Consider the following 20564-nt stretch of genomic DNA (forward strand, 5'->3'; position numbering starts at 1 on the left):
TCACACTAATTGATACTCATTAAGAGGAAAGAAAAGCTAAAAAAAAACAAAAAACACACACAAAACAAAACCACGAAAGAAAAAAAAATTAAAAGTCTTTTCCAATTTAATAATATGCAACTATTCTGCAAGTGTCAAAATGTACATATCAACCATGGCTCGACTTAATTCTGAGTTTGATTAACTAATATGCACTACCTGCTTGCATGTGAAGTCATGAGCAATGTTCTCAAAGGCATCATACATGTTCCCATGTATTGCTAAGTATGCTAATGACAAAGCAACAAAAAGAACATAGCCATCAGGGGTATGCCTCCATTTTACGAAGTAGTGAAAACTGAGGTTGCAAAGTCACAGGCAAGAGCTAATCTCGTAACTGGAAGGGATGACCATACTGAAAATTCTGGACAATCAAAATAAGTACTCTCTACTACGACCCAAAATGCTCGACATACTTTTTCTTCCATTTCTGTATTCAGTATACCAGGCGCCCTTAGAGACCTATAGAGAAGATGTTATGAATATCTGCTCCATTCACTGAAGAATCACAGTTTGGTAGAAAGAAGGGAAGAAAACATCAGAGCTTCAGGGTTGTCAAAGTTTTTCATCCACTGCTGTTCAGTCTTCTAATAATTCTTTGTGCAGACCATGAGGCACAACACCAGTTTTACAGAGCTAGAAAGAGGCAAGAGAACGGCGAAAAGAAAAAACAGATGACAGGATAAAAGCGCAACTAGATCTGCCAATCACTCTATGATAACAAAATAGAAGTTTTCCTCAGAATAAAATAATCAGTCTTCAGAACAGAAAAAAAAATTGGATTTTGTGCAAATCAGATTGGGATTCTTTAACCCCAAAAAATATTGGAGAATTTCGATCTTTTCAGAGGGCTTGTCAGGTCCGTAGAAACATACAAGGAGGGTCCACTCAGACATTTTTCCCGAATTTTAAGAAAAACAAAAACTTACATTAGAATATTCTGAGGTACACACAAGTGTTTCCTGCATCATGCACTTATTTCTTGTGAACAGATCATCGCTGATGACAACCAATATCCATCTAATTTTCTATAGTATAGAGTCACTTTTTGCAGCTTTCTTCAACCATAGAATAATTGTCAGTCACTGCAATAACCCTTGATGAGTTTCAGTAGAAAAGAATATTACTTTTCAGAAAAATGCAAGCAAAAATTTGTAGTGGTGTTTACAGGAAACTGTGATCTTTACAGACTATAACATATTCACTATTTACTTAAATCATCCATGCTTGGTCCCTTACCCTCTGCATGTGACATAATGCACTCAGTTCATGAATCCTACTTTAGATTCAAATTCATAGCTGTCAAGAGATCCTTTGTTGTTGTCATTCCTGATGAGATGAACGCAAATACAAATGAAAATTCTGTAAAAGTGTCCAAAAGCCAAAACAAATTTGTCTGAAACAGATCTTATGACAGGAAAAAGTGTTTGTTGCCCTCACAACAATAGTAAAAAGGGGAGGAGTTATATCTTAGAAGACGCCAAAACTAAAAACAAATGCCATTCTGGTCACCAAGTATTTCCTAATCCTTTTCTTGCATAAAGCCTGAGCTCACTTAATTGTAGTACACGTTCTTCTTCTTCTTCAAGTGCCAGATCTGAAACAAATGTTGACCATCATGGTTTGCTATTCATTTATCTGTTCAGCTGTTCTCTAACATACTACTCCAATACATATGTAGACAACCAGAGGTGCTAGCTTGCTATGAAAAAGAAAATCCTCAACTTTTCCTACTCCACGGAAATGATCCTGAAGGGGAACAAAGATTTACGGAATATATTATCTAATACATCTTGTGTAAAGACTACTTTTATATAAAACGCAATATGACATACACAAACAGATTAATATATAAACTGGTCTAGTCAAATCTGGACAATTTCCGAAATCCAGATAATTTCCTGATGCATTCGGAAAATGGGCGCCTCTGTATTACCCTCAATATCTACATTGCTGCAATGACCTTCACAACTACACGCTATGGTAACATCTGACGAGAGATATTCATAACCCTGTTAGACCATGAAGCACAAAGCATAATCAAACGGTGAGTAAAAATCGTTTTCCCAATGATGTAACAAACAGGCAAGCTGGAAGCAGAATGACAAATATTACAATGAAGTTGTTCCGGAACAATCGTAAAAGTGTTGCAAAAGACTGGACCTACGGAATTCTTAACTAATTTCTAGTTTTATCTTTTCCCTAAATTTCTGTTCATCATCTTATTTCCTATCCCCCTCCCCCTCCCCCCCACCCCCGACTTACAGTTTTACCAAAGTAATAACATTCCATAAATATACATATTACCATTCCCACTCAGACGCTCATCTTTCATTCTACTCATGACTTCTCAACAATACACTCTATCATTAAAATAGATTACCTCTACACACGAGAACACTACGAATACTCTAAGGCTACTCCAGGCCTAGAGTCCAGTTGATGACCTGCACGATTCCGATGATGACCGGCTGCCACGCCACCAGGTACCTGATCCAGTCTAGCAGGTTGCCGTACATTACATGTGGACGTTCCCAGCTGAACACGAGTTAAGGCATAACCATAATCAAACCTATTCTTACGGCCACCTGTCCAAGACAATTATGTGTATGAAAGACTACTTCCCTTTAAAAAAAAATTTTTTTTTTAAAAAGTAAGAGTTTTAACGCACTTGCAACACAATAAGGTCATATAAGTGCTGAAGATTAGAGGGGTTACAAGAGAGTAACAAACACGAAAAAAAGAAGGAGCAAACCACACCACAGTACCCACCAACCATCCATTACTACTTTCAATCTTTTAACAATTGTACCTACATTATGTATTTTTAATTGTTTTTTTTTAATCTCCAAATTTAGAATTTGAATTTCTACAAACTATTTCTTACCAAAATGCAAATAATACCACAGATTAAGAAATCGCATCTATTATCTATTTGTGGTGGCTGAATTTTGCTATTCAATAGGCTTTTTAATGGCTGCATCGATGGACCTGCAGTTTTCGCCTAAAGACTCTTTAAAATATTCTCCAGATCATGACGCCCTTCGTTTTTTCAGTTTTGAGATAGTTTTACTGCAAAAAGCTAAATTTCTTTATTTCGCCGTCCGCTTTTGTAGGCCTACGCTTCTGTCTCTGTAATTTTAGAAAATCCGCCAAGTTTGTTTATTTCAAGTCGTACTTCCGTTCGGTACTATCGCGCATTGTTGTGCAATACTGAGCACTATTTTAAGTGTGCAACCCGTATAGATCAAGCCTCATGTTTTCTTTTTTTACTTGGTGCTAAATTCGACTGTGATGCTTTCGTTTGATGCCCATCATCGCTTTTTTATTGCTCCATGACAGTAGCGTGTAAATTAATACAGTAGGCCAATATCTTTTAGTTGATGTTAAGCACCGATCATTCCTTTCATCGAAAGGGGGCCCAGCTAGTTTTCTTCTAATTTCAAAATTTGGGCATAGCACAACTGATCTACATTGTGTCGATGGAGGGTAAAAAAATAAAATATGCTGGCTGATAATTTGTTATGGTACTTTGTTTGCTTTTGTGGGGGGGGGGGGAACTTTGAGAAACAACTAAACCAGACCACGATCTAGCCATGAAGGAAAAGCAATATTATGTGCACATCACTGAACAAAAGGATACGGCCCTGGGAACATCCGCTTCAGATCCACCTTTTCCTTGCAGTAGGGGCAGGTCTGCTTCTTGCCCACAATGCACCAGCCTCGTATACAAAACTCATGGAATCTGTGTCTAGGTTAAGGAACACACATTAATTTCATTTGCAATGGGGGGAAAAACATCATACAATATTTCATTCGTAATGGGGCAAAAACAATCTGTGACAGATTTTAGTTTTAGTAACAGTTTTAAAGCACTTGCAACACAAAATAGGTCAGTAAATAGAAACACACTGACGCAGTAATGGTCATTTAGTGCTGGGGGAAAGAAAGACAGACAGGTAGACAGAAGCAACAGAGAGACAGTAAAGAAGTAGGATCTACCAGTAGTGTCCTCCAACCCTCCGTTAAGTGCCGGAGTTGTTTCTTGAGAGTATTATACAAAGTAAAGAAGAAGGAGACATGAGGACTGCATATGTTTGATAGGAAAGACGGAGCAAACTACACCAGAGCAACCGCAAACCACCATACAATATCTTTCATTCAAAATTAGGCAAAAAGAATCCGTGTCAGAGAAGGCCATAATAAAAACATGAAATTAAAAAAAAAAAATCCAATACATCGCATCTCCTCCTTTCATAAAAAAAATAGACCACTTTCCCCAAAATCCCTCCATCCTCGAAGTCCTGACACATACATCAGCCCGACACACTGGCAGAAGTTATACGGACGGCCCTGATCAAGGCTTCAAAGTTCGAACATATTGAATCAATATTTCACATTCAAAATTTACTGAAAATATTTTAAACATAACCCTATTCGATTAAAATCTTTGTTGTTCAATTACCACAAAAATTTGGAACACAGTCAAACCTGATCTAACGACTTCCAGCTCAAGACAATTACTAGTTCAAAAAACAACTTCTGACTTTGCATTTTTTTAAAACATAATAATACTGTCCAGGGTGTCAACCACCACTTTTCTCCTCCAAAATGACAGGGGGGGGGGGGCATTCTCGGACAGATTCTATTACGTATACATTTTGTTCAAAAGACAAAGGAGACAATCTGGTGAAGTACAGTACAGGAAAAAGGATACACATGTCCACAGTTGAGTTTTATTGTCTTCTCTATGACAGCATTGTCGTTGCTCATCATGTAGATCTCGTTGCCACACACAGCACACATTCCAGGGTCCAGTCGCTTGGCTGGCAGACCAGTAGCTGAGTAATACTGGAGAAGGAAATAGTATAATAAAAGATAGCATTTGTATAGCACAAATTCCTGCTCAACAGCAAGCTCTATGCACTTCGCAATCTATATTATTACCCCAGCAGACCTGAGAGCATTCTGAAACAATCTAAACTTCCTGGAAAGCCTACACTGCAAGCTGCCATTTTACAGGCGCTAAAACGCTAACATACTGACAAGATCTTTCGCTGTTTATGGCCGGGTACCCATTCCCACCTGGGTGAAGTGAGGAAAACTTGTGTAAAGTGCCTTTCCATAGGGCACAACATCAGGCCTGAAACTTGAACCCCAGAACCCGCAACCTCACGATTAAGAGTCCGGTAGCCTAACAATAGACTAACGACGTCTTATTTGACCCATTATAAAAGGGCAAAAACATATTACTACTGACAGCAAAACAAGTCGAAAAGTGAAGTCAATCTTTTTAACTACCACAATGTTGTCTTTTTGAATTCTAACTCATCCCTCAATGGAATCAAAGAAACCCTCCGAAAAAAACCAACACAAGGATCTTTAAGGCAACACACCTGACCCACATCTGACAATTGCTACTCCCCTTGACTCCTTGCGTTACAAGAGGACAGAAAAAGTAAAAAGTAAAGTTGCTCAGCCCTGAAACTGTCTCAGATTGCTCAAATATTCTGTTTAACATTCTCAGTGTTAATCAGTAGCTAAGAGCTCAGTCATCGAGAATGAGAAACATGATACTTTTACATTTATTTAATATACTCATTCATCCATGTAACTACTAAAATATTTACAGGAATAGTATATCACTGACAATGGTTCCATTCCCATCCCACTTAAAAAACAAAACAATCAACAAAAACAACAACCCATTAACACTCAAAACCCCCCCAAAACCCACATCAAAACATCAAAATAACCACAGCCCCCCCCCGAATAATAATAAAAAAAACAACTATAAAGTATAAGAATTAAAGAACAAAATATTGCACATGCATCAAAATGTACATGACACCCCAGATGCATCCAAAAATAAATGCATTCCTATCCATCCAGCAGACCCAGAAACATCCTCTGATGGACGCACTCCAGCACAACTAGCGTCTGTGGTGAAGCAGTGAGGTGCTTCCACACTGCATACAAATGACCAGGAGTTCCATTCCTGAGGAGAATTTTTTATCAAATATCTTCGTTTTTCTGCTTGGATATTGTATTTTTCACAGCCTGGGTTGTCCCTCACAGGCTGCCTCCTAAAGGATCTAAACTGTGTCGATGTGGTAGTAAAACACACCTACTAAGAAAAAACAAACAAAAAATCAACCGAACAAAAAAAATAATTTTCTATAAAGGAAATAAAAACAACAAATAAAACAAAAGCAAAAACAAAACAGAACCAAAACAAAACTGAACTCCAACACATCTTCCACACTCACCCCGATGTGTGATGCCATTATGTCTGCGCACACTTCGGCAAAGTCTCGGGACACCACGCCGAAGTAGAGGCCGTAGAAGAGCAACAAAAGCCCAAAGTCCATGGCCACCTGCGGCTTGACTAGCACCAGCATGTTCAGGCCAAAGATGGTGAACATGATGATGAGGTATCCGATGATCCCCGAGGTGTAGCTGATCTTGTAGAGGAGCAGGAACCACTTGTAGACCCACCTGTTTCGAATCGGAGATGGGAGAAAGGAGAAAGAAGAAAAGAGAAGGGAGAAAGGAGCGTGAGCTTAGTAAGGTAGTAAAAATAATAGAATTGAGAACCAAGAATAAACAACAAGTATGAAATAAAATGTGTCAGGAAACCGTGGAGTCAGGCATTTGGAGTTATTGGTATCGTCTTCAGACTTGTTCATTTGAATCGATTTGGATTTTTAAAAAAATATCAAATTCTTGAGCCAGTACCCAAACCCTAATGAAAAAACAAAAAACTCAGCGTACTGCACTGTGTATTATTACTAATATTTGTTTGATTATATTGCATATTATCAATCTGAAAACATATTTTGAGTTAAAACATGGTTAATTTTGGGTTGGGTTTTTTTTTCTGATCGTTTGATCTGTGGTATCTTTTCATTTTAAAAAAATAAACCTTAAGGAGAAATCTTTAGGTCTCAGCAAGAGATAAATACCTCATATCTTCTGACTCAACTCTTTAACATTTTCTATTGTTTCGATTACAAATGAAGGGGTAGACGTTATTTATTCTCGCGTCTCTTAACCCTATCCGTATGCCCGGGGATCATTTTGTACCCCTGGGATTGTATTCTTCACACTTTAGAATACTTCTAGTACGAAGACCTCTTTGAAACTTTCAGTATTTCTCAAAAAATTATTTTGAAAGACAGCTATACAAAGCGTACAGATCGGATTAACAAGTAAATTTCCTCTTTGGAAAGTGATGCAACAAAGTTCCCCACGTCGTATGGATACCATAGAAAAACATGACATACGGATATGGTTAAATTATTCAGTAGTCGTCGCCTCAGAATATTTGGTCCGAAGTCACTCTTTATCTAAGTACACTTTGGACAAAATAGTTCTGAGGCTATGTAGTTTTCACAGGGGCATTAAACCTATACCATTTCACTGTTTAGTAGATATTATTATTCATTACCTTGGTGTAGATCCTGACAACGGTTTTCTTGAAGCCTTGAATGTGACAATTGCAGTGATGACAGAAAAAATGCTCCACAGCACAGTGAACCGCCACCAGGCAAACTTAATACACAGTCCCACAGGTATCAGCCACATGCCAAGCAAAGTTGCTCGCTGTACAAGAGTAAGATGGAAAAAAAGAACAATGGAAAAACCACCAGGTAAAGCAAGATTTTAGAATACATGAGGCAATGTGCAAGAAAAGATATCTACAGCTTGAAAAAACTGCAGAATTTAAGATTACATGAAGTAACGTGCAAGAAAAGATATTTACAGGTTTTTTTGGGATTTTTTTAGTACAGGTTTTACGGCGCTTGCAACTGCATAAGGTCATATGAGCGCCAAGGGGTGGATGTCAACAGAGAAGTTCTTACAGGGAATCAGACTTACTCTGCTCACCTCTCTAGCTTCAACAGCACAAGGTCTGCTTCGACTATCAAGGCACCCCGGAAATAGCGGGTCATAAGAGTGTGACAAACATACAAAAGAAGTAGAGGAAAATGACAATAGTAGGGATTAGGAAAGAAAAAGCAGCAGTTCCCTGTTGCAGTTCAGGTACAGTTATGAGCATGACATTGTTCGATCAGCCCATTTACACTTCTACTGTGCATTAGAACGAGAAATGTCCCCCCCTTTGGGAATGGCCTAAAGACACTTCAGTCAGTGGCACCGCCCCGCGGGGTATTTAGAGTAAAATAAAAAAATCCAAACTAAGTGAAAGGTGTGAAAAATTTCAAGGAGTATTTATTTACAGCACTGTTCCCCCTTAGAAAAGCACAGTCTTAGTTCGTACTTTAGCCGCTCTAGCGTGCAGTCAAAAGTTTCAGAGTTGTAAAACAGCACAAAAATGGTTCTAAGACCAATAGGATAAAGAATGGGCTTCTTGAATGTGATTAGGCTCTAGATATGTAGCCTTATGTGTATAAAAAAGAGAGAAAGAAGACTGTGAGTGTATGTGAGTGTGTGTGTGTGTGGGGGGGGGGGGGTGTGATAGAGAGAGAGAGAGAGAAGAGGGAGGAGGCGAGAGAGAAAGAGGGAGAAAGAGAGAGAGGAAGAGGGAGAGGGGTGTGATAGAGAGAGAGAGAGAGAAGAGGGAGGGGGCGAGAGAGAAAGAGGGAGAAAGAGAGAGAGAGGGAAAAAGGGAGAGGGAAGTAGAGAGAGAGAGAGAGAGAGAGAGAGAGAGAGAGAGAGAGAGAGAGAGAGACAGAAGGGGGAAAAGAGAGAGAAACAGAGACAGAGAGACAGAGGAAGGGGGAGGGAGAGAGAAAGAGGGAGAGAGAAAGAGGGAGAGAGTGCGCGATTTTCATACCCATGGACACACTGTTTGGCTAAGCTTGTGTGGCCGACCTGATATAGTTAAAAAACACAAAGAAAGATTGAAATTAACTGTTGAAGCTAAGGAACTTTTGATGGCAAAATTATAAACATGCAAGTAAAGGGCAAAGAGGGGGATGTGTACGCGCGCATGTGAGTGTGTGTGTGCGTTTGTGTGGGCATGGGTGTGCATGTGTGTCCAATGCACAGTGAAAATGGTTCTCTCTTGTTCTTCTGATGCACAATTATATTATAATCAACGCAAAACCCCTTGAATTCTTAATATCATAATGACACTGTTCAAGATGTCCACCTTTCTATAACAACCACATTTCTCCACCACAATGGGAGGCGGTCTTGTCTTTGCAATTTCAACTGTGGTCAATAATTACAACAGTACCTGGTAGGACTTGAAGTGCCGAGTCTTCCACTGAAACAACACGATCTGGGCCATCATGAGAGTGCCCAGGAGGATTAGCGCCATCTCTGCGTGCATTGACTCGTGCCCTCGGTGCTTCTCGTGAAGCTTCTGATGCTCCAACCTGGGGAAACGAGGAGGGGATTCGAAATAATGTAGATTCTTTTCCTGAAAGACTTTGAGGCAAGATATTTCGCTACCTCAGAATTACAAAGTTCTATCTGCTCAGCACCTAGTTTTGAGAAATTTGACATAAAAATGTTTGAGTTTCACATCATGTAAAGCTTTTCCGAAAGCAGTTCTTTGAATATCTTGATAATGACTCCAAATAATCTTATGATTTTGAAAGAGCAGATAGAACTCAAGTAATCTGACCGAATGGTCTTCGCAACTCAAAAAAGACCAAAATGTCAGATAGAACTTTGAAGTTCTGAGGCAGTGATTTGTTCGAGTGAAATAAAAATGCATTGATGAGAGTGTATGAGGAGATAGATGCTTTGAAAAATTTCCTAGCATTGAGAAAATAAATTTAAATTAACTTCTGTACAGTGTTAAAGAAGTGTTCAGTCTTCGTCTCTTACAGGCATAGCGTACTAGAGTCCACGCTATTCCATCGAAGAAAACCCGGTCTTTGGTAAAGGACGAGGGGGGCTCTTGTGGCCTAGAGGTTAAGGTGTTGGCCTCTCATTCAAAGGTCCCGGGTTCGAATCCGGGTAGCGACCGAAAAATTTTCTTCTCTAAAATTGTCTCCTTTCACCTCCTTTCCTGCTCTCTAGCAATGTTCTGTCGTCTGCTTTCAATTCCACTTTCTGCCCCCACCCCCGCACCTCCTTTGCCCCCTCCTCTGGGCTCCTGACTCTTTCTGCAGCCTTTCTACTGCTACTCCTTGGCTCCTCCTTACTGCTGTCTTTCTGCCACACCCCTGATCTTCTGGTGGGAAAGATCTACACCTAGCCTTCTCGGACAAGGGCGAAAAATCTCGGAGGACCCGTGTGCAAGTTGCGCACGTTAAAGATCCCTTGGTGGTCTAAAATCGATAAGAGTAGGCTTCGGCCGCCACCCGGGCAAAATTCAAAATTTCCTACCAACTGAAAATATTAGGTGTGTCCCGCGCGCTCATATGACCTTATGCAGTTGTGAGTGCCGTAAAACACTTTACAAAAACAAACAAAACAAACAAAGGACGAGGCTCGCCTTGATTAGAGCCAGCCAATTACTAACACTGGCGCATCGTTACATTACCTGATAACGTGATAACGTAATTAGGGTGTTGAGCGTTAAGCGCGAGCTCGATGAATCCATTGTTTGCACACAGCAAAGTTGCTGATGGAGTAACTCGTATCACTGTTCTTGTGGATTATTATTCTATTCTAAAGGATTTACTGTGAAGTGTGATTAAAAGATGTGATTTGATATATACGTTAATGATGACAACACAATTGTTGAATAAGCTTTGATGCTAATCCCTCTTTAACCGTTGGCCACAGTGAGAAAATAAAGGCGGGTATCTAAGTGAACTAACTACACACACAGCCAGCAAGAACAATGGGGAGGAAGTGCAGTACGTATGGCTGTAGAAGTGGTTATGCCGGAGTTTCAGATAAAATACCAATGTATAGTTTTCCCTTGGATCCATCTGAAAAACTAAAATGGGTGCAAGCTATGCCTGACTGACTCAGTTTAGAAGACATTACAAAATATTATATACGGGACTGTGTGCAAAGCATTTTCAAGGAGCCAGAATGATGAATGCAGGAAAATTCATGGCTCCAGTAGACCCCCCCTACTTATTTCCCTGACGCTCCATCATCATGCTCTGGAACTCCACAACCTAAATGAAGGACCACAAAGAAGAGTACAGCTGCCTCCAGGATTCCAGAGAAGGATGAGGAACTTCAAGCATTTCTCGAAAAAGACAAACTTAAATTAGACTCATTTATTGAAGAGCTAAACAGAATTCTTGTTCCCTTGCCAGACAAAATTGTATGGGAGAAAGATAGCTAAAGCTTCAGTTTTTTTGAGTGATGCCAGGGAAGGATCTGTGTATACATTTTCCATATTTTTCAAATGCCTAGAATAGATGTAGCTATAAATGGGTGCATCAAAGAATTGGCATATGAAGCTTATTCCGGGTTGAAACGAATCATGTATCCTGCAATGAACAAAGGAGTGAAATGTTGGTCCCAGTTTGCAGAACTCATCCATTTCGTATGCTGTCCATCAGCGGATTTGAAAGACGAACGCTTCAATTTTATTCACAGACAGGCTCATCTTATCAATTTGCCGAAAAACGAGAGATTGTACGAAATGGATGATCTGTGCCAGGCTTTCTTGTGGTACATCTTGTCACGACATTTGTATACAAAAGTCAGAAATGTGTTGCAACTGCCATCTATAACAACTTTACAGAGGCTCACGTGGGCATCTAAATACATGGATGATGAGACTTTATTTTCCACTTTCTTTAAAAGCCAGGAAGAAAGAAGTAGATGCTGTGTACTGATTGGAGACGAAGTTTATGTCAAAGCATCTCAGACAGATAGAGGTGATAATTTTCAACCACACTTTACATACCACCACCACCACCTTCACCATCATAATGCTCCACCTCCTCCTCCTCCTCCTGCTCGTCCTCTTCCCCCTCCTCCTCCTCCTCCTCATCATCATCATCGTCTGAATGGAGAAACAAGCAAGAGCCAGAATTTCAAGTAAGGGCTTCCCCAAGGAGCTGCTGTTTATATTCTTCATAAACACCTTCGCAGAATCCCTCCCAAACACAGACTCATAACAATTAACCTCCGCCGAGCTGATCTGCTCAATGTTCGCTGATGACTGCACAATACTGGCCAGTCACGCAAAGAGAGCAAAGGCAAATGAAGTGACACAGGTGATTGTGGACATGGTAGTGAAATGGAGCAAAGAATGGAAACTTATCTTGAATGCAACCAAGAGTATATATGTGAATGAAGAGCTCAGCCCATGTTGCCAAAGATGCAGCCATGAAAAGAAGGAGGTCAAACATATGTTTGAATGTCCAGGAACAATGGCAATTCGAATGGAGTTATTTGGACGAGTGGAGGTGCCTCTATGTATAACGACAATGGAGCCGAAATAGAGCCTCGCTCTCCCTAGAAGATTTCTTTGTGGAGTCCACCAGGCCCATTAAGGAAACTAAAAAAAATCATCATCATCATCATCATCCCCAGTCATGACACACACAAAGTTTTTTAACTTTTAATTAAATTAAAATTTCGTCCCCCATCTACTGGAACCACAACAAAGCAAAGTAAATAATTATCAACACATTGCTGCCATAGCATCAATAGGAATTTCTTTTTTTTATATTAAACCCAGAAAGAAAGCTTGAAGAAGTTGCGACTACTAAAGCCGAATTGTGTCTTCCAGTTCCTAATCACATTTATACCGGAAAAATTTTCAAGAACATATGAAGCACTGGGATACTCACCGCCATCTTTCTTTTTCAGACAGCTTCGATATATCGACTTCTGACTGAAAATAAACAAGTAAAAGGGGTTAAAATACAAATTAGTTAGTCCCGATACTTAGAGGTTTCTAAAACGCACAGTGAGTGAGAAGCTAAATCTTACAAATTTAATACAAATACAAATTATAACAAAACAAAGTGAACAAACTTAATCCCATTTCTGCATGGATTATGTAACCATATAGTCAAGGCATGAGCAACAATGTTGATGAAAGTAGGCCTACCGTACTAAAAGTAAAAATTTATTTACTCATATCAATTATCCACAGTATACAACATAAACTTTTAAAACAAATGCTTCACTCTTCGAAAGAATCTGCATTAATGTAAATTAAAGAAATAAATTAATTCAGACTGGAAAAAAAAAGAGTAATGAACTCATGAATAGGTTTATTTATCTTATTTACTTTACTAAACACTGGATTTTTGCAGAGATTAAGCATTTCGCTTCTGAAGACAAGCATTCGATTTTTGTGTGGGAAGTTTTTTTTTATCAAGTATCTCTGTCTGTCTACAGGAACATTGTTCTCCTCCCAGCCTGGGTTGGTCCTGACGTGCAGGGTCGAAGCACACCGCCTCCTAAATAATAATCTGTAAATTGTGTCAATGGGGGAAAAAATATTCGAATCAAAATTACACTTGATACTGTGATGAATAAAACGGAAGTTTGAGGACCAAAGGGATCATGCAGGAGTACAAATTTACACTAATGGAATTCAAAGTCTACTTGTGACTAGTGTATATGTGTTTAAATATTTCTTTTATCCCAAGAAAACAAAGACTGGGATTAATGAATAAAGACTCGCACCATGATATTCTTTCTCAGTCACTCCAAACCACTCATGAAATAATAAACTAATTATGTCTAATATGTAGCGCAAAAGAAAAGAACAGAAAAAAAGCTCACATAGAAAGCAAGCAGCAACATCACCATAAATAAAAAATGTTGCTGATGACCAAATACTCATGCCCAAAAACACGAAATTTTATATTTATGCCATAAATACTTAAAGTACTATGTAACGTATGACGAGCCTATTTTGTCATCTCCAAATCAGACAAACTACTAACAAGTACTCTGAAAGACAAATGTAAGAACTCGAATGGAAAAAATGTTACATCTACATAAATATTATATGAGTACAAAAGAAGCTTAAATTATCTGTGGAACATGAAAATAAACCAGAAAAAAGAACCACATAAAAGCTAGCTATATGTTGTTACTGATTCAGTCTCAATAACCATAGAAGTATATGTTCAAAGGGAAGTAAACCAGCATGCTCATCATGCCATGGGAAAGTTACGGACTCTCCAGCCTAGACTACCTGAAACCTTGAAAACAAGACCACATTTTTTACCACAACTTTAAGATCAAAGGAGAAACCAAAAAAAGCCTGTCACCTACCAAACCCTAAAAGCATGCTGCACTTAAGCTGATAACTCAAACTCATCAAAAGAGACCCAAAAAATCATTGAGGGCAGAGCCATACAAAGTAAATCAAAAGGAGAAAATGGAAAACAAGAAAGAGCAGAAATTATTGAAAAACAGCCTTATACGACTTGTTCATAGCACTCAACAATTCCTGAAATATTCCATTCATGTTGTCAAAGAACACACCATTCTGAAGAAATGACAATTATGCTTTGGAAGTAACACACTAACCCCACTGATGAATCTTAAGAGATAAAGGAATTATATGTTTGCATTCACTTTATCTGTTACAGCAAACTATGTAAGGACAAAATGCTAAAGGTGTCCTTTTCTTTTCACAACCAAGAGTGAACATTATACTATATAGGGAAAAAATTATGAAGTCTGCTGATAAAAATCTGTCTTAAAAAAAACACCCCTAAATGAATTCTTTCAATGCGAGGAAAAAAGGCTCAAAACGAAAAGGGTTGCTTTAATTTAAGTGGGACTAAGGGAGTGCTTAGGGTGATATATTTCTTACGTCCATCACGAAATGTTCTCTACTGTATCTCGGGAACTTCAGCCTAAGCTTCATTTTCCGCTCAAATGCTGGAGTAATCAGAGATCAACTATGGCTGTGGAGCCCGAAGTAACAAATGTTCAGGAAATGTTTCAGACAGGAAGCACTTTGACTTTGCAATAAAGCAATTTACAAATGTCTTTTCCTGCTTTCACGTTTCAACTCCACTTTCTACCGAATGCTAAAACCATTGTATGGTGCTTAACGTTACAACTGAGGTAATTAAGCCTGTGTATAACACTGGGCTTTTCTCAGGTGCTCATCCATTTTTGGGCATGTGGAGTTAAAGGGATCATCTTAAATCTTGTTCACTTTAAACTTGTTTTTCATGAAAAAATACCCATCTATCTCTATAAGCCTTGAATAGAAGTCGAGATATTTGCAATTGAAAAAGGTGAGGGTCGTCTGGTGTCAAAGGTAAAATTAAAAAGAAAATGGCAGCCAAAGTTTGGTGACTTAAAAGCTTGAGGCTCAACTTGAGGGTCCTAGAAAAGGGCAAATAAATATTTTTTTTGGGGTCTGTGGTCAATGTTTTTTTTACTGCAAAGTCCACATAAAAATATGTCTTTAAATGGGCACCATAAAAGGTGTTGAGACCCCTAAAAAGGTGTACATAAAAATAGTCCAACCGGCAGAGAAATGTCAGTTTTTTCGATTCCATTATTTTGACGAGTGACTGATTTGACTATTATGATGCCACACATTGCATCTGGGTTTCGAGCTCTAGAGTAGAGGTGGGCAAGAATCCACTCCAGAACCAATCCCAACGATTGTTACTTCCGAGGAAAAGAACCAATCCCTTTTTACCTTATAAATAAACAAATGGTTATTTGTTACTTTAATATACTTTTTAAAAGAATGTTTTAAAAAAAAATAAAAAATTGATGCCTTGCTATGTTTAAAATTGAGCTTATCCTCAACCCTGAAGCTATGTTTTTGTACTTAAAAGAAGACTAAAAAAGATTAATTGGGGATACAAAAACATTGTCAAAGTCATATTGATCTTTTATGCAACGTCAAAATATCTGTTGCTTTCACCTTTTTCTCATTCATCTGTTATTTTTGTATCCCTCCTCTTTCACTTCAAAAAATCTAAAAATGTAATATATATATGCCCACAAGGCTTTATAACACAGGCTCTCATTTTTCGGTGTAGTTCAGTGAGGGTTTCTGACTTCACAGTGTATAGATTGTTCGGGGTACTGCGCACCCACCCCCGTTTTTATTCTCCCGTGGTAAAAGTAACTAGGATGAAAATGTAGCTCTACCGCAGTCGAGCCGTGAAAACGAGCAAATCCCTTTGTCTTTTGACTGTGTCGTCGGCACAAAAATTTATGCTGTAATAATTGCGGGTTAAAATTCTGAAAGGGGATTTCCCCTACCGGTACAGGTATCGGCTATTTATGTTACACGACCGTTTCTTGCAATGGTCGAAGGAAGTGAAACATGCCCAGCTCATTTCTTCACCTCCTCCAGCACTCCTCCCCCCTTCCTCCCACAAGCCAATGCTGCCGATCAACGAGTTACACGAGAAGTACGTCACAACATGTCCTTCTTTAAAACTTTACTGCAATAACAAGTAGGACTAAAATCAAGTAGACGGGTTGCAATAGTACTAGATTTAGATCTAGCGCTATCGTGTAAGTTCTCATATATATAGATCTATAATTCAGCAGGGGACTGATCCAAACTTAATTGTTACTCACCAGAAATAGTCATAGGGGTTGGACTAATCACATTCGGCAAAATATAGAAGACGCACCTGCCTGATAGGCGGCTAATTTTAATAATGTGACGTCATCACATTCTGGGATACTAACAGACTATTTTTAGAAGGCCGTGGAGATACCAAAGATCGTGTGGCAAAACAGTAAATAATCTTTGGAGATACCGCAAGGAACGACATCTTGGGTCAGTAAGTGGCTTGACGTATTATCCATATCGATGTGTTTCGCACGATAAAATTTCACACTTATGGTTAGCTACAGCCAGTCAGCCATGCTCTACTGATTGGTTTCAAGGTTTCCGGTATGTTAATAACATTTCAGAAATCCGGTAGTGACGCTTGAAATTGGAACACGGTAAACGCAAAGACAATATAAAGCGCGCGACGCAGAAGAGATAAGCAGCAGCATCATTGGAGCACTGCATCATATCACATTACCTTATTCCTGGAAGAATATCGCACGAAAGCTTCGTGCCATCAAAGATTCTCTATATGAGCTTTGGTGCCATGCGGTTGGCTATATTTAGATGTAGAAGCGTGATTGGAGGGGTATCCCGGTCAGACGTCACACAAGATGGCCGCCTTAGCTACAAATAGTTTGCGTCGTCTCACGTTTAGCCGCATGCGGACTAATCCCTACTTGCTGGATGTAATCCTATTTTAGGGTCAGACTACAAACTACTCGCCACATTTAAATATGATACGGCAAGGGGTCAGAACCACTGCTAGAAATCATAGAGTAGAGCCACCGGAATATAAATCACATCAGCAGCTCTACATAGAATCATAGATCAAGACCTACTGAAAGTGAAAATAATAGGGATTGGACTCGATTCCTACAATCCGTTCCTAACTTTCAATAATCAGCCCACCTCTATTCTAGAACGCAGTTTTGCAGTGGCTACGTTCACTGCGCCCTGAATGCAGTTTGCAGGCGCTGTTGAGGCTACGTTCACGGCACTCAAGCTTCCTTTAGACGGAGCGTCCACCACCAAGCCGGTTTTCGCCAATGACGAAATAGACGTATATTAACTCACTTCAGACGGCTCACACAACAGTTGCGTGACCCCCGCTGCGACGCTCGCGACGGGTCTCACAAGCCCTGCGTGACCAACTTTGGAATTTTTTTTTCGCTCTACAAATCACACACGGATCGCGAGACCCGCCTCGTACCCTTGTTTGGCCAAGCCTGAGCTACTTAGACTTCGTTTCGTATCTCTGGGGCCGGTAGTTTTTAAGTTATTGAAGGTGAAGGAGAGTGACCCCAACTGGGGTTGAACAGACCGGAACTTGTGCTTTGTTTTTTTCTATACAGCTGATAGTAATCCGACAGTCGCGTCTTAGAACGGTCGAAGAAGTCGCATGAACAAGAATCACATAATTTCGCCGTTTTCTATACTTTTGTACGTTTTACTAGTTCTAGTGTCTCAGAATATGATGTGTCTAATAGTTAGGATCCTGGATATGTACCCGAACACGGCCCGAGTCGTAGTTCTAGGGCTAGATCTAGCACTAGTACCGGTGTTGTTTTTCGCGCAACGAAAACACAACGTCGTGCCGTACATCTGTCTCATGTAATTCAGTGTATGGGTCTGAATCAATGCACAGACCAGCTTTTATATTTTCACCAAACACTCGCACATGTATACAAATCAAACCAGAACACTTTGAACTCTTATTTTTGTTGTTGAAGTGAATTTCATTCTACTTTTCACGTCTCTGGAAATTTTTCGGAAAATCAAATTCATGCCAATTTTTAAAAAATCATATAAATTAAAGTATTAGACTTAGACAACTTTAGTTTTTGTATTAGATTAAGCTTGAATGTTACTTTACTGTGTCAAAAAATAATTACAATAGGGTAATTCTGAGAGTTGTGGTGATTTATTGAAATACTCCCAAAAACGCCAGTCTTCAACGTTTGTGACTGGTGAAAGGGCCCAGTCGCAAGTGAGTTAATATTTTGGCCCGCTTCAAGTGTTCCATCCCATGAGATGAAGGAAAACAAAGCAGTGATCCTTGACCGATCGACCATTCATCGTTTTCCCTTACACACTGAGCTCTGGCTTAGAGCTCGCTAGTGAAATGGAACACGATGAACTCTCACTTATGCAACAAAGCATTATGATATATATAATATGACAAAAATGTATACTCCTATCAAGATGTTTCAATTTCCCTAGATCTATGATCTATCTCGTGTCTGGGCGAGACTTGGGCGCGACTTTGAGTTAGCATGTGACGACCTGTGATATATATATATATATATGAGTGTAAACACACATTCCAGCGCTCCCGAGTTGAAAGCGTGCAATTTTGTCTGCGGGCAGTGTGTGTGTGTGTGTGTGAGTGTGTGTGAGAAAGAGAGAGAGAGTGAGAGAGAGAGAGAGAGTGAGAGAGAGAGAGAGAGAGAGAGAGAGAGAGAGAGAGAGAGAGAGGGGCAGAGAGAGAGAAGGTTGGGGGAGGGGGAGAGAGAAAGAGAGAGGGAGAGACAGACAATCAGAGACAGAGATAAATAGAGAGAGAAGGGGGGGGGGGGAGAAAGAGAGAGGGAAAGAGAAAGGGGAGAGACAGACAGAAAAAGAGACAGCGAGAGGGTGTTTGTTATTATAATACGAATAATTGACTCCCGTCATTTTCTCCCTGCGTCTGTTCCCAGGCTGACTCAGTGCAATACAGTCATTTCTGTCCCCGTCGTTTTATGCAAGAAAAATTCTGAAATTATGCAAACTGAGCCCAAAAATGTGAAATTATGCGATTCTGTTAATGTTAACAAAGAATGACAAAGGAAAGTAATCAGAAATTATGCAAAAAATGATCAAATTTTACTAAATTATGCGGGGTGCATAAAACCACGGGGACAGATTATTGTGCCCATTTTTAAAGTCCCACCTTCCGAATCCCACCTTCTGTTTCCCATCTCTCATCGCTTGGTTCCCATGTACCGTATCCAATTTTCCATATATATTCCATTATATCCCAAAACCTTAGTTCGGTAAGGGCGCTTCGTTTCCCTTCATCTTCTGGGATGGAACGCTTAAAGCTGGCCAAAATATTAATTTTATGTCACTGTCGTCACTGACTAAAACCGGCGGACTTAAACCGGCAGTGGACACTCCCCTTAAACGAAACTGTAGTGCTGTGAACGTAGCCTCAACAGCGCCTGCAAACTGCATTCAGGGCACCGCGAAAGTAGCCTCCCAACTATGTTCACGGCGCCGTGATTGTGAACGTAGCCTGCAGACTATGTTCACAGTGTCGTGAACGTAGCCACGGGCCACTGCGATTCTAGAAAATCTGAATCTACATTTAAAGTTTAAAGATAATAGAATCTAGAGACAACAAGCATAGGCCTGAGAGATCTATAATGTAAGTAATGTAATGGATAGTCTAGAGTGTAGTGTGTGTAGATATGTCTCTGGAAATCTTCTAGCCTTCGTACTTCGTTGTAAGCTTGCAGAAATCATTTTCATGTCTCATGAATCATTTATAAGAACTTGGTCCATTATTCACAAACCTCAAACCGAGACTCTCTGAAATACAATGAAAGTGGAAAAAATGAAAACTGGCTTAGAAAACAGTATAGAGTTATAAAGGCACAGTGCACAAGACAAGAGTAATTACAAGATTAATTGGTTTTTCACCGTGCCAACCGTCTACGTGGTTGGGCATATTGATGTTGTAGAATGATGAAAAATCAAGAGTTATTTACCCTAGATACTGAAATAAAAGCTTTGCCACAATTTATATAATTTTAACGAAACAAAAATATGAAGAAACAAAAGAAACAGGTCAGAAAACAATCCTTGAGAAAATAAAATAAAGAAAAGATGTGGATCTTTTTAAGATTCTAAATTTTCTATTAAATCTGGATAAAAAAAATGAATAGACAAAACCCTTAAGTTTGCTGTCTTCTTTATAGATATAGATCTAGATTTATATATTTTTTTAAAAAGAAAAAAAAAATTCCGTTCGCCCAAGGAGCTTAAAATTACTGTAACTTGTAACATCCTTGCATTCGCCTCATGCGGAGAAATAGATGTGAAAGTATCAGAGTGGTCTCCCTGGTCCCCTCCCCCC

At 39.4% G+C, this 20564-nt stretch overlaps 1 protein-coding gene across 2 annotated transcripts; it reads right to left on the bottom strand.

Annotated features, from left to right (window-relative positions):
* Window positions 1–461: 461 nt before the first annotated feature.
* On the bottom strand, window positions 462–20157 carry LOC101857248 (RING finger protein 121). Of its 2 annotated transcripts, XM_035969364.1 has the most exons (9): window positions 20109–20157; window positions 12729–12772; window positions 9245–9386; window positions 7490–7644; window positions 6309–6537; window positions 4757–4890; window positions 3683–3784; window positions 2423–2577; window positions 462–1368 (listed from the first exon to the last, which is right to left on the bottom strand). In XM_035969364.1, the coding sequence occupies exons 1-8, from the start codon at window positions 20154–20156 to the stop codon at window positions 2457–2459; spliced, it is 975 nt and encodes a 324-aa protein (XP_035825257.1). In that variant the 5' UTR covers window position 20157; the 3' UTR covers window positions 462–1368; window positions 2423–2456. The 2 variants fall into 2 exon arrangements, with proteins under 2 accessions (XP_035825257.1, XP_005096944.1); XM_005096887.3 differs by having other exon boundaries at window positions 462–2577.
* Window positions 20158–20564: the final 407 nt, after the last annotated feature.

Source organism: Aplysia californica, unplaced genomic scaffold (assembly GCF_000002075.1).
Source record: "Aplysia californica isolate F4 #8 unplaced genomic scaffold, AplCal3.0 scaffold00140, whole genome shotgun sequence".
In the NCBI taxonomy this organism is placed as follows: domain Eukaryota; kingdom Metazoa; phylum Mollusca; class Gastropoda; order Aplysiida; family Aplysiidae; genus Aplysia; species Aplysia californica.